We start from the raw sequence: 27,342 nt of genomic DNA on the forward strand, positions 1-27,342 counted from the left end.
GAAGTGTTGAAAGGACCTGGGTCATTGATGACACTGGTGAGCTGCTGAATCAATTCTGAGTTCTCTTAGGCTCAGACTGCATATGTGAGACCTGAAGCTTCTCTCAGCGGTGTGGTCTCACTGTTTGGGGTCTTCTTTCCACGCAGCTGAAACTGTCCTGGATGGACCTTCTACCATGCACACTCTTCTATTGACCCATTCACGAAACTGCATTCCACGTACCTGCTGTGCAGCCCTCCACCCACTCTAGTTCTCTTCTTTTGTTCCTGGTTTAGTTTACCTTCCTGGAATTTTCCCCATTGGTTTGGTTTCCCACTGGTCCTGTCTGGCTCACCTCAGCCTGCTGGAAGTGGCTGGTGACTTCATTTTGTCACTGCATGTCTTTGACTCTTACTAGCCTTCTGCAAGTGGTCACATGCCATTTTGCTGCAGATCAAGGACGTTATCTACTGCCTTGACACCGTGGATGCTCTAGAGTTTACACTGCACTTACTTTGCTTGGAAGCTGTGGTAGTTGGGTTTAAGAACTCCAAGAAACATGGAACAACCAAAGCCCTCACAGGTGTGTTTGCAGGGATGAAGATGGGACCCTTCCCCGTGTTCTGTCAGGTCACACTCCCTGACCCCTTTAGCGCAGTTCCTTCTCTCATCCCCAGGAAAGCAGGCAGGGAAGTTTGGGAGGACAGTCTGGTCCATGATGCAGCTCTGAGTGTTCCTGCAGACCAAGGCTTGATACAGAGCAACCGAGAAGACGGTGTTTCTCATATCCCGCCTGTATTTGTTGACTTTTATGTTGCCTAAGATAGACATTCGTCTCAAACTGTTTTATGTGAAAAGGGAAATTTTGGTCCCTGAAATGGAAAAGCCCAAGGGTAGGCTGGCTTCAGACACAGTGAATCACGGTGCTGAAATGAGGTCCTCAGGAATCTTTTTCTCCATGTCTTAGCACAACCTTCCTTTGTCTTGGCTTCTGTTTCAAGGAGGTTTTTTCTCCTATGGGAGCATGAAGTCTGCAGTTAGTCTCATGTCTTTTCAGCGCTACAATTCCAGTGAGCTAAAGTCTCATTGGACCCTGGGTCATACATAAGCAGAAAGATGGGTATGGTCATTGTCAGGCCTGATGATGTGTCTGTGTGCCCACCCCATGATTTGAGAATGGAGGTCCCTAAGAGGAAAGCCAGAGAAGCAGTATGGCATACTGGTTAAAATCATAGACAGTGGATGGAGCCAGCATTGCTAGGCTCAAATACTTGTGACCACGGGCAAAGTATTTAAATCTCTTTGTGCTTTGGATTCCTCCATTGAAAATGGATAAAATAATACCGTATACCTACCTTATAACCTTGCCACTATTATCCAATGTATACACATCCGTAAAAGCCCACTTAGGACAGTGGTCCGTAGCAAGAGCTGTATAGGCGGAGATGATGACGACAGTGATAATGAGTAACGGTGAATGCATGCTGGGCAGACAGCGAGGACAGCTGTCTACCAGGTAAGTCTGAAGAATGAATAGGCCCTCTGCCTGCCACCTGGCAGTCCTTCCCAGGAGTGTGGAGGCGCCATAAGTCGTATGAGACCCTGCTCCATATGAATGGAGCAGTGCCGCCATTCATTGCCTTGGGCAGTACTCCCTGCAGCCAGCAGGTGTAGAATTTGGCAGCTTACCTGAAATAATTCTATCTCTGGTCCCAGTTCCAAGAAGACCAGTTGGCACTGAAGATGATGAATTAGTCCAGACTCCTGAACTGGCTTGACTCGGTACATTTCAGTCCATGGTGGGGGACGTGATTAAAGATCCAGCTACACCTGCTCGCCAACCTGGCCAGGCTTTCTGAGGCTCACGCAGGGAGGGAGGGGCACCCTCCTCCTGGGTGACCTTGGAGGCACTGGGGAGCCACAAGGTCATGGAGCAGAAAAGTGCAATATCCATCCATGAGAGAGGAATGTGCTAGCTTTTGTCCTCTACCCTCTGCTTTGCAAGACCAGTCTGAGCCAGGGAATGTTCTGGATATCAGTAGAATTTTGTGGAGTTGGTGTTTCTTTAGGCCTACATCATGGCATCCGAGGGAATTTTATGAATCAGGCTCTGCCCCAGTGAACCCACTACTGACCCAACCATTCATTGCCAATGGGAATAAACAATATATATGGGTACCCACCACTGGGAGACCTCAAGACATGTCAGAGTTCCTGGGTGGTACCTCTGCTCATCTCCAGGCAGCCTGTTGGTTCTTGGTCTCATCTGGGCAGTGGGACCCAAATCTCTGGTACTACCATAGGCATTACATATGGACATTATAGTCACAGAGCACTTAGACTACTGACCACATGCACAGTGTCCTGAGAGATCTTCTCAGAACAGAAAGAGGAGGACTTGACTCCGAGGGCTGAGATTAGGATGAGTCAAGTACGTGCTCTGGGCACAAACATTAAGGGGTTCTCGCCTGTGTCTATGGATATCTGGTGGCTGGATGATCTAGGATGGCCCATTCACATGACTGGCAGTGAGCTGGTTTTTGGCCTGGGTGACTTGATTCTCCCCCACATGGCCACTCATCATCCAGCTGGCCAGCCCTGGCTCGTTCACATGGTGGTTTCAGGGTTCGAAGAAGGGCAGGAGAGCAAACCCCAATGCATCAGTGATTTTTCAGTCTGTGCATCGCATTTGATAATGTGCCACTGGGCCAAGGAGTCTCACGGCCAAGCCCAAATTCAAGTGGTAAAGAAACAGATTTCACTCTTCATGGGAGGAGAAGAATCGCTGGTCAAGCTACTACAGATCCTGTTGACCCAAGGGGCCACTGTGGAACAAAGCCACCGGAGACCATCACACTGGACTTCGTGAAAGGCCCGCAGGTCTCAGTGTGGGTCAGAGAGTCATAGATGGCCTCGTTAGGGGAGCACGTCCCACGTCGTCCATGTGTTCCCTGTCCCAGGCCCCTTCCAGCTAAAAATGGGAAGTTGGGCAATTTATGGATTACGCCCAAAGTCAGTGGTCCACAGACGTGTGGCCTCTGAAGTCAGTCGTACCTGAGTTCAGGTCCTGACTCTGCCTCTTACTCAGGAAGTGACCTTAGGTGTGGCATTTCCCTGCTTTGTGACTTGGTTTCCGTATCCATAAACTGGGACGTTGGTACCAACTGCATAGGTTTGTTGTAATGATTTTTTTTTAATGTACTGCATTTCTTATTTATTTATTTTTTTAGGGGGAGGTAATTAGATTTATTTGCTTATTTATTTTTGGAGGAGGTACTGGGGATTGAACCCAGGGCATTGTGTATGCTAAGCATGTGCTCTACCACTTGCGCTATACCCTCTCTCTTGTAATAATTTTTTTAAAAAATCCTTAAAAATGAAAAACTGGAACAAGAACAAAAGGATTAACAGTAAATGGACGAAGGAGCCCTTGCACAAAGTTGCTCAGCGTGGCACCATCACGTTGTAAGCCCTTGTGCAGGTGGCTGAGGGTGTTTCGACTGCTCCGCCTATCTCCCTAACTGTGAACGTGCTGATAATTCTCTCCATTTCTCCACCCAGACCATATCCTTCTGAAGTAATTACTGTTTGCATTACCAGTACTTTACACAAAACCTCAAATTCCGGGGTGCAGTGCTGAGAAAAGAACCTAGACTTGGGAGCCAGAAAACCTTGGTGTCAGATTCCAGCGCTGACGTTGACTGCTCCATTGATCTTGGGAAGATAATTTTAGTTCTGTGACCCTTAGTTTGTATCTTTAACTTGGGGAAAATAATACGTAAATCATAGTTTTTTCAGTGAGTATTCCCTGAGAGACTGCCTGAATCACCTCCAGAAGAGTGTCTGGCACAAAGAAGGCACTCAGTAAATGGCTTCTAAATTATTATTAATCCCTGGAGGAGGCTTTCCTACTCAAGGAAAGATGGAGGTTACACTCTGACCTGCCAAGGAATAACGTTATTGTAACAGCGAACTTTATTGAGCAGAGGCGCTGTGCCAGGCAAAACAAAAGTACAAAAGGACTCTTTAGCTGGTTTGTCTAAAGATACTTTCTTCAACATTTTATGGCTTTAGAAATAATTTCTTATCATTTATGGTGAAGGTACAGAATAAAACTCAATGTTATGCACTGTGTCTTTCTTGATTCCATCACTAAATCAGGTCAGCGAAAGATCACAGGCACTCATGTTGAGTGTATCCTTTTGTGTTTCTTAACCAAGTCTTGTTTTATGAAGAAATATATTAAAAGTGATAAATCATGTGTTAAATGTTGAAGATTTAATAAAAGGGAAGTAAAAGGAAATTTGAAAAAGAATATGTTACGTTTCTATAGTAGAAAGAATATGCATAGAAATGCCAGTGGGTTTAAAATCTGGTTGAAGTGGGTGATTTTCTAGGGAATTTAAAATGGGCAATTTTGTCTCAGGAAGAAATTGAAAATCAGAACAGGCAAATAACCAAGAGAGAAATGAGAACATTGCCCAAGGAGCTTGCCTTTTCCCAAAGCTCCAGAATAATAGGCTTCATGGGTAAATTATTTTAAACTTTAGAAGAGTGAAGGATTTCTGTTCATTTTATTTTACTTTATTTTTTTCTATTTTCATAATAAGGAACCTGTTGTTTTAAAATATCTTTGTCTTTTTTGAGATGCTTCACTTTTTCATTGAAGGACAGTTGATGTACAATATTATGTAAGTTACAGGGGTACAATATAGTGATCCACAATTTTTAAAGGTTATACTCCATTTCTAGTTATTATAAAATATTGGTTATATTCCCTGTATTGTATAATGTATCCTTGTAGCTTATTTTATACACAGTCTGTTTATTTTAAATCATATCAAGTTATAGAGAAATAAAAAACCTTGACAATTTTTTTAAAGTTGAAAGTGAGATAAATCCAACTCAAATTAGCAATAGGAAAAGAGATTGGCTCAAGAGAAGGACATTGAGAATGGATTAAAAGCTTCAGGGACAAGGGCTTCAGACAATGGAACTGAGGAATTAGTCCTTGTAAAAGCTAATACTTCCTCATTATCCACTGTTATCAGTTAACTTTGCTGTGTAACAAACCATCCCAAAGTTTTGTGACTTAAAACAACAGTCATTTATTATTTCTCATGATTCTGTGGGCTGTTTGGGTCATTGTTTTGATCCGGGTCTATTCAGCTGGTCTCTGCTGGGCTCTCTCATGTGGTTGGTCAGTGAGTGGCTTGGCTGGTACTGGATCACCTAGGACGGCAACTGATACCTGGCAGCCTGTTGGCTGGGGTGCTTCATTCCTCCTCCATATGGTCTCTTTTCCTCCATTAGGCTAGTTTAGGCTCATCTACACACCAGTCTCAGGGTTCCAAGCACAGCAAGAGAGGAAAATCCCCCAAACTCGGGTGTTTTTCAAGCTTTTATTTCTGTTGCAGTGGTTATGGCCAAGACTAGATTCAAGGGTGGAGGAATATACTTCAGCTCTGGATGGGAGAGGCTGCAAAGTTACACTGCAAGGGTGCATACAGCATTGGGGCGGACTGTATGGCCACTTTGCAGTCTACCCTGCTCACCCTCATCTGCTGTTCCAGCTTTCTTGTTTACCCTTCCAGTTCCTGTCTGCTTTGTCCTTCAGAGACTGACCTATAAGGACTGCATCAGTGGAGGTTCCCTTACCCTCTGACTTCTGGTTGGGCTCAAGGGGAGGGACTAATAGGAGATGGGAGGGTGAAAGGAAAGTGAGCCTGGGGTCTTTATCGTCGAGTCATCTTGGCTCTACACTTTGAAGGTCACTGCTCCTCCAAAAACAGTCCCTTGTACACAGTTCTCTCCTTTTGGGTTCCAAGAGCTACTCTCTTTCCTTGTCCCTTTGCTCTTTCTGGCTCCCACTTACTGCACTGTCCTTCATGGTTTCCCAACACCATGCCCGCACCTTTGTAAACAGTCCTTTTATGAAACCTGCCTTAAACTCTCTTAATTTCAGTATGCCATTTGTTTCCTGGCAAAGACTATCAGACTGGATAAATGTACAATTCTAGGCAACGTATAAGAGAAATTTAAACATGGATTAAAAGTAAAAGAGGCAAAGATATACCCCGAAAACACACATGAATATAAACATGGTATTAGTAATAATATCAAAAGAAGTAGAACTCAAAGCAAAAGGCAGAAACAGGAGGAAGAGGTGGAAAGTGCATTCTCATATATGACTGGTGAGTGTGTAAATTAGCACAGTTTTTCTCAAGAGAAAATTACCAAAATGGGAGATTGGCCAAGATGTCCCTGAGCTCACTTCCTCTCACGAGCACACCAAAATCACATCTACCCGCAGAACAACCATCAATGGAAAAATTGGAACCTACCAGAAAATTACCAATATGTGTCAAAAGGCTTAATGACCTTTTTGACCTAACAATGACTAAACTTAATCTTTTTTGACCTAAGAATTTCAATTCTAGGAACTTTTGCTAGGTGATTATTTAAGGGTACATGTATATATTTAGCTAAAGTGACATTCATTGCATCGGTATTTATACTAGCAAAAATTTGGAAACAACCTATATAGCTGCTGATTGGAGTTTCTGTAAGTAAAACATTCCAGTATGATGGGATGCTGTGCAGTGAATAAAATGTCATAGTGTCTGGGGTGATGGAAATGCTCTGTGTCTTGACTGGGATGGTGCGAGAGACAGGTGCACACATTTTTCAAAACCCATGAAACTGTATGCTTGAAACTGGTACATTATTGTATGTCAATGATGCTTCCGTAAAAAGTCCCAGTGATCAAAGTGTTACCGACATGGGCATATATAGTCATTATATACTGCCAAATGAAAAACGCAGATGACACAGCATATGTATGGTATATATCAAAAAATACACAAATATACAGGCATGTAAAAACAAAAGGCCACATTAGCTAAACATGTTTTGGTGGCCATGTGTCAGTTCTGCTCAGTGTCTGATTCCAGCCTGTTGCCTGCAGAACTCTGAGAAAGACTTCAGGAATTTCTTTTTGAGGGGCAGGTAATTAAGTTTATTCATTTATTTATTTAATGGAGGTACTGGGGATTGAACCCAGGACCTTGTACATGCTAAGCATGCGCTCTACCACTGAGCTGTATCCTCCCCTGCTGAGTTTGGGAATTTCTGTAACTGGTTTCTACAGTCTCGTTTTTGATGCCCCTTCACCTCCAGATGGACTCAGCCTTCCCACTGAATTTGGTTAAAATCAAACCTGAGTGAAGACTTGGGTATAATTGTAAGCAATTATAGTTGCTTCCAGACGTGGTTACTCTTAAGATCTTCCATCAGCTTAGTCCCCCAGATGAGACTTTTCAGGTTCTCCTGGTAAGATTCTGGCCCTTGATGAGCCAATTCAGCTTTGGCCCCAGAGGAGGGAAGTCCTCACTCTGTCTGTCCCAGGCCCCACCCATTTCCTGCCTCAGCACTGGGGGCAGTAGGACATAACTGTCTTCAGAGAAAGGGCCCACCTCTTCTTACATCACATTGTCTGGTCTCCTTGGCTCAGATAAAGCAACACAACAGTCGATTGCACTCTTCTCAAAGCCTGGGGGGTTCAGTCTTATGTAACTCCACGTGGGGACACCCCACAGTTCAGTTCTGATGATGCTCCAAGACCGTCTGGTTCCTTCCAGGAGGTGAAGCCACAGTTAGGGTTGAACATCCCTCTTGGCATCATGGTAAGCCCTCATCATCACCTGGACCAAAAACTCATCTGTATCTCTCAAGGATAAATAATATCAGGGCCGATTCAGTCTAAACAGTACAGTCTCCCTCTTTCTCTCTCATGTATTTATTAACTGTCTAAATCTGGAAATGCACCAGAACTATCAGGTATTGCCTAACACTGCGATCTATGACTTCCGCATTCACAACAAAAGTGCTCAGTAACCAGGGGTGTGTGTTACCAAATGGCAAAAGGACGCCTCACAGGGGAGCTGGATGCTCTCCGAGGGTTGGCCTGTCTAGCTCGAAATCTAGGCTGTCATGAAATGTCCAAAAGCTATTGTATAGATTTTTTGGCATATCTTCAAAGGACAGAATCAGGACTGAGGACCTAAGGAAGAACAGCCCAACGGGCTGCTGGATAAGGGTTTAACTCCCCATCCCAGGAGAGCAAAGAGCAACTGTCATGGGTGCTGTAGAGGGCTGTCTAGGGTAGATGTGGGTTTCTTCCCCGTTGGTGCTTCTTTTACTAGTTAGTGTTGTTTGGTTGCTTGCAATTGAGTTTGCTTGTTTTAAAGGAATTTATTGGAGCCGGTATAACATGCTTTAGAGAATTGGAAGAAGTCTTCCTGAACAACCAGACCACTTGTATCTGATTTTGGTTCTTGTGTTGCTTTGGCCCTAAATTCAAATTCCAGAAAGAGATACATTATTTGTGATGCTTAAGTTACCCAGCCAGTCCCTTGGTTGGGGCTTTAAGGTGTTTCGTCCAAGACAGTGAGAGGGGGATGGCTCTTCAAAGGAGAACTGGGGCACTGCTACCGAAAAAAGAGACAGAGATGTTTGTAGATCAAAACAGTGCACCTCCACTACCATTTCTAAATGCCGCTTTGCAGAATACAGTCAGGTCAGACGCTTAAGGGTTATTTGGGTAGCCTGCTAAGAAGACCTTGCCTGAAAGAACACAGACAGGGATCTGGGGATCTGTATTTTAAAGTCCTTCAGGTAATTCTGCTGGTTAGCCAAGTTCGGAAACATAAGACTGTATCATTTAGTGATTCTGAAACCAGAATGAAGGGGTTTGAATTCCAGGTTTGCCACTAACTAGCTGAATAATCTTGGACTAGTTACCTCATCTCTCTGCCTCAGGTTCTTCATCTGAAAGAAGAGGATAAAATGGCACCCTCCTCCTGGGGTTCAGATGGGGATTCAGTGAATTAATCCATGTTAAAGGCTGCTTGCCATGGAGGTGCTAATTAATATTGTTTCCACCAATGGTCTTTTCACTTCTTGGAGTGTGTTTCAGGGGTCCAGCCTCATTTTCTGGCATAGCCGGCATCCCTCTTGCTTGCCACAAAATGGAAATACAGAGGCACTTCCCATGGGTTGGTTGGGGGAAAAGTCTAATAAAAAATGATGGTCATGTGACAAAACGTGGTTCTTCTGACCTTGAAGTGAATTCCACCTCTTTCTCCTGCTCCCGTTTACCACGTGTCAGTGATGGCATCTGCGATGCAGAACCCGCATGTAAAGGTCAGAATGAATTGCTTCTCAGCAGCCCTTTGTCCCTCCCTGTCACAAAGACACAGAGCTTCACACTGTGGAGGAAGAAGCAAATCCGTAGTGTGCAGTGTCTGGAGAACGGAAACCAACTGTTTCTCCTGCGCACAAAGAGGAGAGGAGCTGGGACGAAATGAGGCGGGATGTCCTGTCTTATGAATTATTTTGGCTTCTCCTGTATGGCAGGTGGGACCAGCCTCAGAGCCTAATAAAGGCAATTTCCCAGAAGGTCTGACTGTGGAGGCTGCAGGCTTGGGGGAAATAGAGAAACCAAAGACCAATGACTCTGGAGAGAGGCAGCCTGGAGGGATGTGAAAGGCTTAGTCCTGGAGTCGGAAGGGCCTCCCACAGCTCCAGGGGTCTGGGAGTCCACGACTTCCAAGTATTTTACTTAAATAATAATATCCGAAAGCCAGGACTCGTAGATATAATTCTGTTTTAAGCACTTTGCATATAGTATCTCTTTATTCTTTTTTTTTTAACTGTCACTTTTAAAATTTGCTTTCTTTTTACTGAAGTATAGTCAGTTACAATGTGTCAGTTTCTGGTGTATAGCATGTTTCTGTCATATATACATATATTTGTTTTCATATCTGTTTTCATTATAGGTTACTATAAGATATTGAATATAGTTCACCATGCTATACAATAGGAACTTGTTTGTCTATTTTATACATGGTAGTTATATCTGCAAATCTTGAACTCCTAATTTATCCCTTCCCACCCCCTTTACCTCCTGGTAACTGTAAGTTTATTCTCTACGTCTGTGAGTTTCTCTCTTTATTCCTCACTACACTCCATGAGGTCGGTACTGTCGTTATCAGTCTTATTTTACAGATAAGGAAACTGAGGCTCTCAGAGGGCAAGGGACCTGCCCAGGGTCCAGGGACCAGTGAGTGATAGAGCCAGGATTCACACCCAGGCAGTCTGGCCCAGGGCTATGTTCTTACCCAGCCCCCTACCCCCTTCCTGATTTCAACCCTGTTCACCTGGAAAATCTAACTGAAGCAGACAACCCTTTTCTCCCAGAACCGCCTGCCCAGATTTGCATCCCCAGAGGCTGCCTGACCCCATGGCCTTGGCTCCACAGGGCCCCGATACACGTAGACATCTGCCCCCAACTGGACCAGTCAGATTCCCCTTTCTAGGAATTTAGAATTTGGATTCAGAGCTGCTGCTTTTAGTCTGGGCTGGTCACATGGTTTTTGAAAACTGTTTATCGTATATGAAAAGTGTCCATCTTGACGAATTCTCACATGGCGAATATGTCTCTGTAACCAGAAGCCCAGAAGCCCTCCTGTGCTTCCTTGTAATCACTACACATTCAGCTCCTTCCATCAAGGTAACCACTACCCAGATCAACAGCTCCTTGCTTGCTGTTTTTTCATTGAACTGTTTATTTTTATTTTATTCTTTTTTTTTTGGTGGAAAGAGTACTTAACATGAGATCTACCTTCTTCATACACTTTTAAGTGTATAATACAGTACTGTTGTGTAGACACAATGTCGTACAGATCTCTAGAGCTCATTCATCTGCTTAAATGAAACTGTATGCCCATTGATTTGTAACTCCCCACTTATCCCTCTCTCCAGCTTCCAGCACCCACCATTCCACTGTTTGCTTCTGTGAATTTGACTATTTTAGATCCCTTGTATGAATGGAATCATGCAGCATTTGTCTTTCTGTGTCTGGTTTATTTCACTTGACATAATGTCCTCAGAGTTCATCCACACTGTCCGCTGCAAAATGCCCTTCTTTTTAAAGCCTAAACAGTATTCCATTGTATGTAGAGGCCACATTGTCTTTATCCATTCATCTGTCAGTAGACATTTAGATCGTTTCCTTACCGTTGTGAATAATGCCGAAGTGAACATACAAGTGCTAAAATCTCTGTAAGATCCTGATTTTCAGTTATTTTGGATAAATACCCAAGATTCTGGATAAATACTGAAATTTGATTATGCTGGATAAATACCCAATTATTTTGGATCAATATGGAAGCAGGGTAGTTGGATCATAAAGTTAGTTCTATTTTTTATTTTTTGAGGAACCTCCAAATGGGCTGAAGGACTTGAATAGGCATTTCGCTAAAGAAGCCATACAAGGGGCCAACAGGTATATGAAGAGACGCTCAGTGCTCATCAGAAAATGCAGATCAAACCCACAGTGAGACCTCACACCTGTCAGGTTGGCTATCATCAAAACAGACTCCAAAGACAACAAATGTTGGTGAGGACGTGGATCAGTGGGAACCCTTGCTCACTCTTTGTGGGAATGCAGCCTGGTGCAGCCACTTTAGAAGAGTGCCTGCTTTTGAACTCCATGCAAATGAAATTATACAGGAGATCCTCTCGTGTTTGACTGCTTTCCTGGTTATTCTGTTTGTGGCCACGTGACTTTGAAAGAATGCATGATGTCCACTGATCAGGATGTCCAACTTCAAAGGCAGCTGCGGCCAGGCTGGGAAGTAAATGAGTCAAGTGTGTGATCGCAGGGAGTGTCCTTCTTGTGGCTATGTGCCTCATCTGATGGGGGCAGTCATTATTCAGCTCCATTAAAAAAAAAAAATTCCTGATCTTTAAAGGACCCAGGTCAAGATTTCCCAATTTTTCAAGTGAAGTCTGAATCTCCCAAATTAAATGCTGACAGATCATTCGAGAATTACATGTGTGGTATATTTAAAACATTTTTGGACTGAGTTTATTCTGTGGACCACCAGTTAATAACCTCTATAGGTAGGTAGGACCTGTCAATGGAAGGTCCTCTCCCCTCAACGTCTCAGTGAAGGGAGAAGGGAAAATGTAGATTCTGTCAAATCATTCTTCTTTGGGGCATATGGAGGGGACAACAGTCCAAAGCAAGAGCTTTGTGCAGGGGACCCTTCTCCTTGGCCGTTTGGCTGGGACACACACGCTCTCTGACCCTGACACAACCTTGGTTAGGTAGGCAGCTGCTGCAACGCCCCCTGCTGTGCTTAGTATTCTGTGTCCTGTGGGGCCTGCAAAGGGGTCTGGCAGCCAGTTGCTTCTCTTCAAGTCCTCAGAGAGGGGATCATTCATCATTCCACGTGTTTATCAAGTGCCCGCTGCTGCCAGCGAATGCACAAGACCTGCAAGGACTCAACTTGGCTTCCTGTGTCTGCTCGGTTACCCCTCCACCCCCATCAGACCTTGCCATTCTTAATTCTTTTAAATTTGGAGAACCAGGCCACGCTGCCCTCCCCTCAATTCAAGTCTCACCTTTTCTGTATATTGAAAAACATTTAAAGAGCTTTTGGCCTTTACTTGGCACCTTTCCCTGATTTTCTGGGCTGAAATAGATTCTCCTATTTTTAAACAGTTCCTTCTGGTATTTTCAGTGGTAGTCTGGAGGTGCGGGCAGAATGAAATGTTCAGGCTTGGGTCTTATTTGTTGATTAAGGCTATGGACTCTGGAGTCTGCCCGCCTGGGTTCAGATCTTGGCTCTGCTCTTTATAAGCTGTGTGACTTTGTAAAAGTCATTTAACCTCTCTGTGCCCCAGTTTCTTCATTTTCAAGATGAGGATGAGAATATGCCTACTTTGTAGGGATGTTGTATTAAATAAGTTAGTTTATATGCAAAGGGCTTGAAACGGTGCCTTGCATGTCATATAAGTGTTTGCTTGACTCAGAATCTTTCACCTGTCTTTGCCTTCAAACTCATCCTTTAGGTCTTGGCTCTGCTACTTTTTTAAAAAATATATTTTTATTGGAGTATAGTCAGCTTACAATGTTGTGTCCATTTCTGATGTACAGCACAGTGCTTCAGTCATCAGTCATATATGAGCATACATATATTTGTTTTCATATTCTTTTTCACCATAAGTTACTAGAAGATGTTGAATATAGTTCCCTGTGCTCTACAGTATAAACTTGTTGTTTATCTATTTTATATATGTTAGTATGTGCAAATCTTGAACTCCCAGTTAATCCCTTCCCATCCCCTCCCCTCCAGTAACCATGTTTGTTTTCTATGTCTATGAGTCTGTTTCTGTTTTGTAAATAAGTTCATTTGTCTTTTTTTTAAGATTTCACCTATGAGTGATAGCATATGGTATTTTTCTTCCTCTTTCTGGCTTACTTCACTTAGAATGACATTCTCCAGGTCCATCCATGTTGCTGCAAATGACATTATTTTATTATTTTTTATGGCTGAATAGTATTCCATTGTATAAATATACCACAGCTTCTTTATCCAGTCATCTGTCGATGGGCATTTAGGTTGTTTCCATGTCTTGGCTATTGTAAATAGTGCTGCTATAAACATTGGGGTGCATGGATCTTTTTGGATTAAGGTCCCCTCTGGATATATGCCCAGGAGTAGGATTGCTGGATCATATGGTAAGTCTATTTTCAGTCTTTGAGGAATCTCCATATTGTTTTCCATAATGTCTGCACCAAACTACATTCCCACTGGCTCTGCTCCTTAATTCTGCATCTCAGCCCTTCCTTGGGCAACTGTGTCTCTTTGAGCCTCTTTACCCCCTAACTGTGAATCTCCAAAATTCACCTGAGCACTGATCAATTCTTTGGGCCTTCTTCTGTGTTCCCAGACTTTCCCTACCCTCATATTCTCTCCACTGCCAACTGCTTTTGTTAATAATGATAACATTTACAAGCATATCGTGGAGACACGGCGGGTTGGGTTCCAGACCACAGCAATTATCAAATATTACACACATTTTTTGATTTCCCACTGAATATAAAAGTTATGTTTGCACTTGACTGTAGTTTGCTAAGGAGGCAATAGCATTATGTCTAAAAAGGCCATGTACATCCCTTCGTTTAAAAATACTTTACTGCGGAAAAATGCTACCTATCATGTGAACCTTCAATGAGTCACAATCTTTTTGCTGGTGGAGGAATTGAAAGATTGCGGGAATTACCAAATGTGACACAGAGACAGGAAGTGAGAAGATGTTGAAAAAATGGCACTGGTAGACTTACTGGTTGCAGGGTTGCCACAAACCTTGAATTTCTAAGAAGCTCAGTCTCTTCAAAGTGCAAACGATGTGTGCCTGTGCTAGCGCCTCTCAGATGCCAGGTTCTAAGTGCTCTGCGGACACTGATTCATTGAGTCCTCACCCCATGAGAAAGATGCTCCTTTTACACCCATTTTACACCCATTTTATAGAGGAGAAAACAGGCAAAGAAGTCATCTGACTTGTCAGGTCACATGATGAGTAAGCAGATTTGAACTAGGGGTTTGTATCATTATTATTATTTTTGGTGGGGGGAGGTAATTATGTTTTATTATTTATTTTTAGTGGAGGTGCTGGGGAATGAACTGAACTAGGATTTGAACTTGGCCTTTCCCTACCACAATATTCTGCCACCCACTTCTCCCCGAGCCCACAGACCCTGGACCAGTAGCCTCTTGTCCTGGTTCCCTCGTTCCTCTCTGTCTCATCAGCCTGTCATTTCCCTCTTGCTGTGGAGTCATCTTTCCAAAACCAGATGTGATCTTGTCATTGTCCTTGAGGAAAACACGGCAGTGGCTTCCCGCTGTTTTTGAGACAATGTTGATTCTCTGATGTAGCTGATAAGCAGGGCCACCCTGCACCCTCCTCTGTCAACCCACAAACAGACCCGGTTATTCTGCTGCTCTGTAGCCCCGAAGGACTCGTGCCCCCTGCCATTCCTGCTATTCTCGCGAGAGTCCCCTTTGGAAGATAAGTGATCTGGTCGCCCTACTCATGAGGCCCCGCATGCTATGGCCCCATTCGTCCCTCCAGCCTCTTCCTGACCCCTCCCTGCTCACCCCCTGAGCTTCCTTCTTTCAGTCTCTTGTCCTCCCCAGAAGCTCTGCCACCACTGGGCATTTGCACTTGCTCTTCCTTCTGCCAGCTACTCCTGTCTCTTTTGCCCCTTGAGTTCAGTGAGTCTCAGTCTGGGTTGCTTATCTAAATCATTTGTGGAGCTTTATATTAGAATCCTGGTGCCCGGGCCCATGGCAGACAAATGAAGTCAGATCTCTGTTGATTTAAAGGCTCCCAGCTGAGTTTACTGTGCATCGAGATTTAAGAACCCTGGTTGACTTACTCATCCTCTAGGCCACAGCTCACCTCCTCAGGGAAGCCCTCCCTGATGTCCCTGACCAGGTCAAAGCCCCACATACCTCTTCTTGCTGTCACACATCACAGGGGCCACTTGACATTTATTTACATGGTGCCAAAGAGCCTAGATTCTAGGTCCAAGTTACTAGCTAAGTGACCTTGACCAGGTTGCTTAACTCCTCTGTGCCTTGGTTTTCTCCCCTATAGAATGGGGATAATAAACCTATTGCATGTAGTCAGTGAAGGTCAAATGAGTGAACTCTGTGTAAAGCTCTTAGAACAGTGCCTGTATATATTATTAGCCTGCATTGGAATCTGGAAGTCCCTGAAGGTCATGGGGTCAGGGTCCCCACCTTGGATGGAGCATGGCACACAAGTGCTCTTCCGTTTGTTTGCTGAGCGGAGTGGTGCCCCAGGGATGTTCCTGGTGACGGGGTGACAGGTCAGCATGCACAGGACTTGTCTTCCTCAGTCAGGGTCCTTGTCTCTGTGGACCTAATGGTTTAGGATCCTTGTTTCGAGTACTCAGAGTTAGGGTCATTAGGATTGGAACCTATGTGGGCTTGTGGCGTCCAGGGTCCCAGGTGCTGCTGGCGGCCTGGCCGGCACTCCCTTCAGCAGTGCCCTGCATGTCCTTGTACATCAGGGCGCTCTCTGCTTTTCTGAGAGGCAGGCTTGGGTGTGCCGAGGGCTTCTGTGGCAGAGGGAGCTGTCAGGAAGCTGGACACGGTGCTCTGTGTCCAGAAATCAAGCTGACAGCGTCTCTGCAAGTTGAGTCACCCCCGTGACCTGGTCCTGCGTTTGGGCGACTCACACACAGCAGGAAGAGAGGGGTGCTCCTCCCTCTGTTGGCTGATGGCCCTGTTGGGGGAGGAGGGGTGGCGAGGGGAGAGGATGGGTGTGCATGTTTTGTGGCTGATGGAGGATTTATTTATAACGCAAGGGTGTCATCTGTTGCAGTGTGTCTGCTCCCTGAAAAGCTACGGTACACTCTGAGCAGTGATTTCTCAGGGTGGCGTCCACAGGAAGAGGCAGGGCAGTGCCCAGTGAGCAGCTTAGGGGGATGACAGAAGGTGTCAGAACTCAAAGGGCCCCTGGGGAATACCCAGCTTAACCCTTTTGTTTTCTGAAGGGGGAACTGAGATCAGAGCATGGAGGTGACCTGCCCAAGGACATTGATGGAGGTTTTATTTTAAGCTAATATTAGTTAAGTGCATACTCCCTGCCAGTCACCGTGCTCAGCACGATGTAATCACAATTTCACGAACCCTCACAAACCTAGAAAGCAGAAGCACTTATTTAAGCATTCTATTCCACACACACTTACAGAGTGTTTGCTGAGTGCCAGGCACCGTGCTGAGATCTTTACAAAGATTAACTCGTTAAATTCACATAATCCTGTGAGGGTTTAGTGCTGTTATTACTGTTTCCACTTTAAAAATAAGGAGATGGAAACACAAAGAGGTTAGGAGAGCTGCCCAACCTTGCACAGGAAGTTGTTGAGTTTGGGATTCAGCCTAAGCAACCCGGTCTTACAGTGCTGACTAACCTGCTGTAGCTTCTCCCCATTTTACAGGTGAGAAAATCAAGGCTCATATAGCTTCGGGAACTTGCTCAAGGCTGCATGGCTGCGAAGTAACAGAGCTGGCACTGAATTTGGACCATCTGCCTTTAGAGTCTGACTCGGGAGCTCTCTGCTCAGTTTCCCTCAGCAGGGCTGGGGTCCCACGGCTGAGGGGTTTGAGCCGAGGACCGAGAATGGGGGCCGAGGCAGAGCTTGGAGCCAGGCAGTGGGGTGGCGTCGGCTTGGTCTCCCTGGGTTGAAGCAGGATGCTATGCAGCTGAATATAGTTTTCCCCCGGGGGCACAGAGCCCCAGCCAGGTGCCCACGCGGTCCAGGGTACAGCCTTCATCCTTCGGATCTTAGGTCGAGCTTCACTTCCTCAGGGAAGCCTCCCAGACCTCTCTGACAGTGGAATCCCTCACTGCAAACTCCAGGCACCGTGAGCTGTTCCTCCACAGCAGTCGGAAGTGTATGTTTTTTGTGCCTTTTTTTTACTGTCTCCTCCCAGCTAGGCTGGCAGCCCAAGAGGGCAGACCTCGTGTCTGATGTCGCTCTTCCAGCACCAGACGCACGCAAGGCACTCAACAAATATTTGCTGAATAAGCAGATTAAATCAATGAATTGCTGATTGCCTTTGTGGAGGGAACTGGTGCCAGAAATCAAGGCTAAAGTTCAAGAGGTGGGGACATAAATGGGGTTTATTAGGAAAAGTTACAACTGGGAAGACATGGGGATGCCCTATTACTAGTGATGTTAGCTGATATTTATTGAGTGGCTCCTTTGTGTTGGCAACTGTTAAAGGTTTTAAGTAATTCACTCCGTATAACAATCCCAGGAAATAAATACCATTATTGTCCCTAATTTACAGACAAGGAAACAAGTGTGGAGAGTTTAAGCAGCATGGCCAAAAGACATAGCTAGTGAGTGGTGGAGCCACTTTGATCCAGGCAGCCCAACTTGGACACCCAACTAACCCTCTTCTTCATGATGAGCTGCGCCCTGTCCCGGGGTTGAGGGTCACCTGACCAGGTCCAGACGGCACCTGCTGGAAGAGATGTGGCTTCTCATCCCCTGCTAACTCAGGCACCAAATCAGAGCTGAACCTGCAGGTCCAATGCCTGATGCCTTGAAGTCACTTAGAGTTGGGGCTGCCTTGTCCACGCTGGCAGCCTTCCAGGAGGAGGAAGACAGGTTCTGCCTGCCTAGGGGTGGGTCTGCACGTCTTTCCGAGGCTCAGAGAAGGGACGCACTGCTGTTCCACGTGGTCTCCCTTGGTCATCCTCCCTCAGGCGGTTGGTTATTCTAACTGGAGTTGCGATCTGGCAGGAGTTACAACCTCGGGTGTCTGCAGGGACCAGCCAGTCGCAAGTGGGCTGGATGGGGACAATTAGGACTTGCAGAGTGTACCCACCACCCGAAGTGGGTGGCCAGGGTCAGCTCTAGCCCAGGGCTGACGTCAGGAGAGCTGGCTCAGTGTCACAGTTCCAAACTCATCAGTGTTCTGTATCAATCTGAGGGACACACCGTCCCCTGAAAGTCGGGGCTCCCCACTGCTTGTGAGTCTCACCCGGAGGCCTGGAAATAAATACTTCTCTGCAGGAGATTTGCATGTATGCCCTGGAGGATGGCATAACCAGGCTACAAACCGCTGGCTGAGCTAATGAATTGAGATCACTGGTTGAAATAACATACAAATCCTGGAAAGGAGAAGACTAGCTTAACTTGAGACTGGCAACTAAGAAGAGTTTAGGGGGAAAAGAAACTTTTCTGGAAGCACATAAAGGAAGGTTCAAATTACATGTAAATTCCTTCTCCCTCTCTCTCCCGCTCCTTCTCTCTCTCTCATTCTCCTTCTTGCTCCCCTACCTACATCACCTCCACCCCCATCCCATAAGTGAGCATCAGCCCCCAACATGGCACAGTTCCTTGTTCTGAATTCTGATTGGCCCAGGTCTTCCTTCATCGGTTGCATGTCACTGGTCAGACCTTGGTCCATTCGCACTGGCTGGAAGCATGAGGTCAGATGCTCTATGGCTCACTGAGCTGTTGCTGTAGATGGGAGTTTTTCTAGAAGGGACGATAAGTAGGATTGACAGAGATGGGCATTTCCAGTACAAGCTGGAAGAATACGTGGGTGAGAACAACCAAGAAAATGTTGAAAGCGGATGCTAACGTGGTGGTCAGGGTGGGGGGGAATACAGTGCGTGTTTTTAGGTACTAAGACGTTCTAAACCTATGATACATGAAAACAGTATGTGCTGAGGCAGGAATAGAGAGACCACTGGAGCAGAAGAGGAAACTGAAAAATGGACAAAGGATACAAGAGAAATGAGGGCATGATAAAAGAGGCATTTCACATCAGCACGAGAAGATTCATTCCATACATTTGTGATGACAACTTGCTAAACATGAAGAAAAAATACAGGGCTTTCTTCAGGAAGCTCCTGTTAAAGTGAATTTCAAGGGAAATAATGATTTCAACGTAGAAAGTGAGACTGTAAGAGGATGAAGAAAATACTGGGAAGGACTTTCTAAATATATCAACAAAGACCATAAAGGAAAAGGGAGAAACTGCACTTTATTTAAACACACACACACACACACACATGCGCACACTTGCAGTGTTATATATTGAAAGAAAAAAACATCATCAAAATTAAAATGCAGGCATGGGGAGGGTATGGCTCAGTGGTAGAGTGGATGCCTAGCATGCACAAGGTCATGGGTTTGATCCTCATTACATCTGTCAAATAAAAAAATAACAATAAATAAACAAACAAACAAACAAATAAATAAATCTAATTACCCCCCCCCAAAAAGCAAAAACAAAAAAATTAAAATGCAAATGAAAAACTGGGAAAATGTAGACATCATAGTGGAGTGGTTAATAATCTTAATAATTATAAAGAAAACTTGTTACAAATTATTTAGAAAGAAATGGACTTCAATTTAAACATGGATAAAAGATACGGACAGAAAATGAATGGTAACGGTGAACATTTTATTTATTTCCACCAGTGACTTTGAGGCAGTTTTCCTACAATAACTCATGGAACTCTCCCATCAGCTTAGCAATTAGACATTATTATTAGCCCATTTTTAGATGAAGAAATGAAAAACTTAAAGGGTTAAATACTTTGCCCCAGAGTCCAAAAGCTCATAGCTGTGAGAGCTGGTCATTAAGTTTGAACGTGGCTATTAATTAACCCTTAATGTTGACACTGACTCTGCTGCAGACCATAACCCAGCAAATCATATTTAAAATCCTACCAAAGTTGACACAACAGAAGCTTGTACTTAAATGGAACAATTACTTATTTGCTCAGGGGGGCGGGAGTGTGGTAGCAGAGGACATGGTGTATCAGACCGTCCCCCAGGCCCACGAACATTTACACAGTGTTACAGTTCTATGCACTCTATTCTCCAGGAACAAAATGAAAGATCTTCACCAAATTATAGTGTCCGCCTTATAACTGCAGCGTGTGTGTAATTACAGCTTCTAACATTCTACTCATTTCATGTTCACAAAAATCTCAGTCCACACAGTCCCAGTGAAGTCTTCCCTGCCTCTTTGTCTTGGGAATTTTTGGCATTCTCTTTGCAGTTTGGAGCATGGTGGTTCTGTTGTGTTACCTGGCATGGTGGTAGGTGCTGTGAGATTTTCAGGTACCCAGATTGACACTAAAATATTCTGCTTTCATCCAAACTCTACAAAGGTGTATATGGAGAAGTCGTACTCCCCATCCACTCTTTCTCCTCCTGCCTTTATAGAGAAACACTTTTATTAGCTTCCCTTCCCGTGTCTCCTTCTGGCATTTGTTTATGCAGGTACGAGTAATTTAGAACAGTCTTTCTTACCCCGCCTCACTTTCTTGCCCAAAAGGTAGTATGCACCATATGCTCTTCTGCACCTTGGGTTTTTCTTTTTCTTTTTTGTTTTCACTTAAAAATATAATCTTAAGATTTTTCCATAGTGGTGCAGAGAACTCTTGGTCTTTATACCTGAGAAAGTAGTCCATTGTGTAGCTGCACTATGATTTATTTAAGCATCTCCCGACCTATGATACTTGGCTCATTTAAAATCTTTTGTTATTATAAATAATGCTGCAGTGAACAACCATGTACATATATTATTTCCCTTGTATGTGGGTTTAACTCCAGGATCAATTCCTGGAGTGGGACAGCTGGGTCAAAAGTGGAGAAGCATTTGGAATTTTGATAGACAGTGTCCAATTGTCCCCATGGGGTAAAACCAATTGGCTCACTCGCCAGGTAAATGTGTATGTGTTTCCACAGCTTGCCAGTGGAGACCGCTGGGATGAGCATCTTAAAATTTCATTTTTAAAGTGTATTAGAAAAAAACATAATTTGCCCATCTATCCCACGAGTTCACACGCTTACTGAGTTGTCTTTTTAAATAGGTTTAGGCAGAAATGGCATGCTGAGTTAAAGAAAAGCTCCAAGTAAGTAATATTACAGATTAGTATGGACACATGCAAAATTAGAACGACTCAAGACTGAAGTTTGAGAAAGTGTTACCATGATCCTTTTTTCTGTTTGGATTACTAAAATCAAGAGCTTGTACTTCCTGTGTGCAGGGCACTGTGCTGGGAGCTTTAATCATCATAGCCAGTCCATAAGGTGGATACTGTTTTTATCTCCATTTTTATGGGGCAAGGAACCAGAGACTCAGAGTGGTTAAGGCACTTGCCTGAGGCCACACAGTTAACACCAGAGCCCATGTTTGTCAACTTCTTTGTGTTCTGACAGTATTTCCAACTGGGATCTTCAGGTTGGCCTTGCCTGTCTACCTCCTAGGAAATGTACCTTCGGGGTATATTTTGTGGCCTGCAAAGGTCCGGGGACAATACAGTCTGAATTTACAGGCTTCTGTGATGTCCTCCTCTGACTGACACTGTTGGCCTGTGCTTTCTTGGCCTTTGTGTTTCAACTCAGCTTCCTTATTCCTGTAGCTTTGCCTCGGCCCAGGCAGATTTCAGCCCACCTGTGCACAAAGCCACATGGCCCATTCAGACTGAAAGAGGCTATTTTAGGTTTTGGTTTAGAGGTTTAAAGTTTTTTTTTTTTTTTGATTTCTGATCTGTGCTTCCTTCCTCCTTAGCTGCTTGTGCCTGGAGTCAGGTGATGAATTGAAGATGCTGAGCTGGGATCTGCTTGTCCTTTGGTCCTGGGTGGGTGGGCGTTCACAGGGAAGACTCCGGTTTGGGGGTGGGGATGGGGAGCTCCAAGGGACTGGACACTGGCTGGTGCCATATTTGTGTGGGATGAAAAGTGTCCTCATCTGTAATCCCCTGTCAGGTGGGAGACCCTCTGGGAAGGCTGAGGAGCAGGGAGGCTGCCAGGTGACACTCAGGTGTTCCCACTCTCTTGCCCTTGCATCTCTGTAGCCTGACGGGGGTGCTCTGTGCATGGTGGTGGTGATTGCAACCCCACGACCTCCATCACAACTAACTGACCACCGTGCCACATGCTGTGGTGCCAAGGCTGGGGAGCCCTGGGCAAGTCACTGCATCTCTGCATGCCTCGATTTCCTCATCTGTAAAGTAGGGGGCAGTACATAGTACATTCTTCATACAGTGTTATGAGGATTCAATGAGCTAATGCCTGGTAACTCCATGAGCTCCTGGCCTGAGTAAACGCCCAATAAATGTTAACTCTGACTCATGGAATATTTATCGAGCATCTTCCGTATGCCAGGTACAGTATATGCCCTGGGATGCCATGGTGGGCAAAATTCCCCCATGTTGCTTGCAGCTAAGTGTGAGAGAGATGCAATTAAACATGCGATTACAACCCAGTGCTTTAAATGCTAAGCTGGGGAAGATGCTGGGGGGTAGGGCATGGAAATTATTTCTTTTTAGTTCCTCTCCACCATTAAAGCGTAAGTTCCATGAGAGCAGGCCTTCTGTCTCTCTTCCTCACAGTTGAATCCCCAGTGCTTAGGAAGAACCTGGCTCTCAGGAAACACTTCCTGGGTGAATGAACAAAGGAAAGCAGGAAGGAAGTGATGCTTTAGCTGGACCTGAATGATGAGGCATCAATGAAGTTGGGGCTTGAGGAGAAAAGAGAGTGTAACCTGGTGCATCCCATCTCTGGAGCCAGGCAGACCCCAGTGAGGCCCAGCTCTGCGGGGAGCCAGCTGGTTGACCTGGGAGAAGGTCCTGCTCCCTCATCTGGGTCTGGTTCATCATCACTGCAATGGGAGTGAGTAACACCTTCCACGTGGCTGTCACTTGGCATGTGGGCCGCTGCCAGTCGAGGATGTTTTCTTTTTCCTTCCCTTCTTTGTGCCACTTGGCATCTGCTGATGCTGAGATGGAGAAGGTTCTTGATGATAATATCTGGTCAGAAATGGTTGACTCCTTCTCGCTGGGATTCCCTGCTGAGATATATGCATGGAAGAAAGTGCACAGCCAGCAAAGGGTTACTTCATTGTTAGTTGGAGTTTTGCCTCAAATCTCAAAGTAGAGCTCAGGAGGCCCTCAGAGACTCCTCTACCTAGGTAGACCTGAGGAAATTAAAAACCTGCTGAAAACGAATTCATGGCTCCTTTAAGGTCAGCTTATCAGGGAACTCAGAGGGAATACAAGAACCAAGAGGAGAGAGAGAACTTAACCCCAGGGCTTGGAGTGGAGTTGACCCAGGCCACTCATGCCCAACCTTCTTAGGACAAGATCATGGTACCTGGACCCAGCAGCCTCCTGGGAGACATGAGCGAGAGAGAAAGATGGCAGGTACGGCTTTTAAAGCATGTGCAGGCTCCGCCCACCGAGGCTGGGCCAATCAGTGTCTTGGAAACTGACCCACCCAATTGGCTCTCCTCCTTCTTGGAGACTAGGTAGGGGAATGAGAGAAGCCGTGAGCTCCCCCTACAGGCCAATACTAGTCATGAACAGGTGGGGGTTTTTTAAGGTGGATTTGAGGCACTAATTTCTCAACTTTAAGGTGAATTCTCAAAGGGCGGGCACAGGGGAAGCGTTTTATGGCACCGAGTACCAGGACTCTTTCTAGGAACCGGAAGTATTCCTTAGTCTTGTTGCCGAAAGATGGAAACATGGTTGGTTAAGCCATCAACTGGGAGTCTTAAGTTTTTGTTTTGTGATTTCCAGCACCTGCTGTTGTCACTGGGGTAACACCTCAATTCTCGAGCAGGGGAGGTGGTTATGGGGTCCTTCTGCATCCTGGGAGCCCTGCAGGGTCCCACAGCCAGGACAGGGCAGACCTAGCCTCTCAAAGTTAGCCCAGAGCTGTGCAAGGGCCAACTCTATCTGCCTGAGCACAGAGGCTTGGAATCTCACAAAAGCAGCTTTGTAGCCCAATAAAAGGATGCAGGCCAACAAAAGTCTTCATTGAAGGAGGATTTTTAGGGAGGCTAATTGAGATAGAGTTTTCATGCAACAAAATTCACTTTTTTTTAACATAAAGTAAAATTCACCATGGTTGATATACAGAACATGCCAGTCACCCCTCAAAAGTTCCCATGTGCTGTTCCTTTGTCATCAGTCCCCTTCCAACTCCAACCCTTCTTAACCACCTATCTTTTTTCTGTCCCCATAGTCTTGCCTTTTCTAGAATGTCATTTAAATGGAATCATACAGCATATAGCCTTTTATTGAAATGGAGTCAAAAGGCACCTGTCTGACATCTTTCTCCTAAGCCTAGTGCTTTTGAGATGCACGAACTACTGGCAGAAGTTCATTCCTTCCTACTGCTGAGAAGTATTCCATTGTGTGGAAGTGCCACACTTTGTTTATCCATTCACAGGTTGAATGTTGAATGCTTTGGTTGTTCCCAGACTTTGGCTATTATCAAGTAACATGGCTGTAAACGTTCGGGTTTGTTTTTTTTTTTTGATAGATACATACATTCATTTCACACCCAAGAGTGAGACTACTGGGTCATAGCTGATATGGGTATGTTTACCTATATAGGAAACAGCCACATGGATTTCCAAATTGGCTCTATCATTTTGCCCTCCCCCTAGCATTGTATGAGTTCCAGCTGTGTTCTCTCCTCACCAGCCCTTGGTATTGCCAGTATCAATTTTCTAAGATGTTAGCCATTCTAGTAGGTGTAAGGATTATTTTTAAATTTTTGAAAATAACAGTTTCCTAAGGGAGAAACACTCATCACTTTAATTGCACATAAAATAATTTCTGTTTATTTTCTTACTTGTCCATTTTCTGTCTCTGTTACTAGAATATATTTTGAAAAGGCACCTGCCTCAATTAATAAATGTGAATGGATGAATGAATGAATGAATGAATGAATGGATTAAGGAAGAGGTGGGTATCACAAAGGTGAGGATGTCAGATCAGCCCTGGGTTGAGACTCAAGGCCCTTGTTTTTAACTTCTGCAATATACTCTTTCACAGAGAAAGCAAATTTCAGGCTGGGTTGGGGGAGAGAAGAAGGAATTTTTTTAGTGAAAGCATCTCTTGAAGGAGAAAGATATGCGCAGAGCCAGAGTCATGAGGGGTGTGGCATATTTGGGAGTACGAACAAGTCCTGTGTCCTAAAAGCCTAGTATGTGTTTGGGGGCATATTTGGGATCACATGGGGGATGTTGTAATAATAATGCAAGAGCTTATACTGTTTGCCGTGTGCCAAGTGGTCCTAATACCTCTACATAGGTTAATTCATTTGTTCTTCCCAGTGGTCCTATAAACTTATAACACTATCATTATCTCTATCTTACAGACAAGGAGAGTGAAGCACAAAGAAATTAAATAACTTGTCCAAAGTCATACAGCAAAGAAGCACGCAGGCAGTTTATGCTGCAAAATCTGTACCTTTAACCACCGCTCTACAGTTACGAAGGGCACTTTAGTTAGCTAGGGAACCGTGTAAGCTGCTGTAACAATTAGCCCCCAAACGTAATGACTTGAATAAGATAGAAGGTAGATTTTCTCTCAGATGTCTGTCCAAAAGGGCAAAGTCTAGGGCTGGGAGGGTGATTTAATCCTTCAGCACATGGCTCCAAGTTGGGGTCCAAGGTGGTCATTTCTGCTTCTCACCATCTTCCAGCCGGTGGGCAGGGCTAAAGGGGCCAGAGAGGCTGTGCACCTTCCTTTTAAAGGAATGACTGAGACACACACATCCCTTTGGCCAGAACTCAAGCACATGGATACAGCAAACTGCAAGGGAGGCTGGGAAATGTGGTTTCTAGTTGGGCAGCCAGGCTCTCTGCTACAACTCCAGGGCTCTGTTATTAAGAAGAAGAATAGGTGGTGGTGGAAAACCAGTAGTCTGTGCCGCAACCTGCAGACTCTTCGCTGGACCTTGAACTCTATCCTGTAGATGATGAGCTACTAACAAATGACCTCTAAGTGGGAGGTTTCATGCTGATACCTGGGTTTTGGATCCCTCCAGAAGTTGCCTGGAGGACAAAGGAGGGAGGAACAGGAGCAAGGGGCCCTGTGTAACTGATGTGTCTGGTATTTTGCTTGGCCCTCTGGAGTCCTTGCTGCGGGCAGGAGTCAGTAGGTTGGGTTCCCAGATGGAGGACTTGCAGGCACAGTGAATGTGTTGGGGCTGGAAGGGGAGCCATCAGCTGTCTTATTCATTCATTCATTCGTTCACTCATTCATTCATTCACTCAATGATTATTTATCAAGCACCATGTCTGGGCACAGAGCTCTGACGGCGACCCCGACAGGTGTGATGAATGCTGGGGGTCAAGCTCAGTTCTCGTGGAGTTCTCCAGTGATGCCTAGTGCAGCATGAAACCTTGGCATGCCCCACTGACGCTACCTCTTGTTTGTTTCTTTTGACCTTAGGACCCCCGGAGCAAACACAAGTTCAAGATCCACACATACTCCAGCCCAACGTTTTGTGACCACTGTGGGTCACTGCTGTATGGACTCATCCACCAGGGGATGAAGTGTGACAGTGAGTACCATTGCTCTCTGGCAGCCTCTGTGGACAGGGTTGCTTCCTTGTGGAACCCAAGCCTGCAGCACATTCTCCCAAATCCTGGGTGGGCCAGGGTACCCCTTGTCTGTTGCTGAATAATAATTTATTTAGCTCATGATTCTGCAAGGCTATCCTTTGGGTCTAGGCTGGGCTGACTCATGCCTGTGTGGTAGGGTAGCGGGTTGGTGGGGGAGCTGTCTGGTCCTACAGGGCCTCACCTGCATGTCTGGAAGGATGGCTGACTGTCACCTGGGCAGTGGGGATGACAAGGCCGTGTGTCTTTCATCCTGAGCAGGCTAGCCATGGCCTGCTCACACGGGAGGTCCCAACTGCTTTAAGAGGGCAAGTCCATTGATCAAAGCAAGACTCATGGCAAGGTTCACAGTCAGTGTGGGAGGGGACAGTCCACGGGTGAGGACAAAGGCAGGCACGGACAAATCAGGGCCATCCCTGCAGCTGAGCGCACAGCCGTTTCTAACACTGACGTGGGGCTGATGCAATTCTTTGCAGAGCCTGCCTTCAGCACCCTTCAGGTTTATGCTAGAAGGGGGAAGAGA

General features: G+C 45.2%; 1 protein-coding gene across 2 annotated transcripts in view; it reads left to right on the top strand.

Annotated features, from left to right (window-relative positions):
• Nucleotides 1-27,342, top strand: part of PRKCB (protein kinase C beta) — a 295,939-nt gene that overhangs the window by 130,579 nt on the left and 138,018 nt on the right. For both annotated transcript variants that reach the window (XM_072942795.1, XM_072942793.1), the window contains exon 4: nt 26,650-26,761. In XM_072942795.1, the coding sequence (XP_072798896.1) occupies nt 26,650-26,761 (112 nt within the window). The remainder of the gene's footprint in view (nt 1-26,649; nt 26,762-27,342) is intronic.

The sequence above is a fragment of the Vicugna pacos genome, chromosome 18 (genome assembly GCF_048564905.1).
Source record: "Vicugna pacos chromosome 18, VicPac4, whole genome shotgun sequence".
Classification (NCBI taxonomy): domain Eukaryota; kingdom Metazoa; phylum Chordata; class Mammalia; order Artiodactyla; family Camelidae; genus Vicugna; species Vicugna pacos.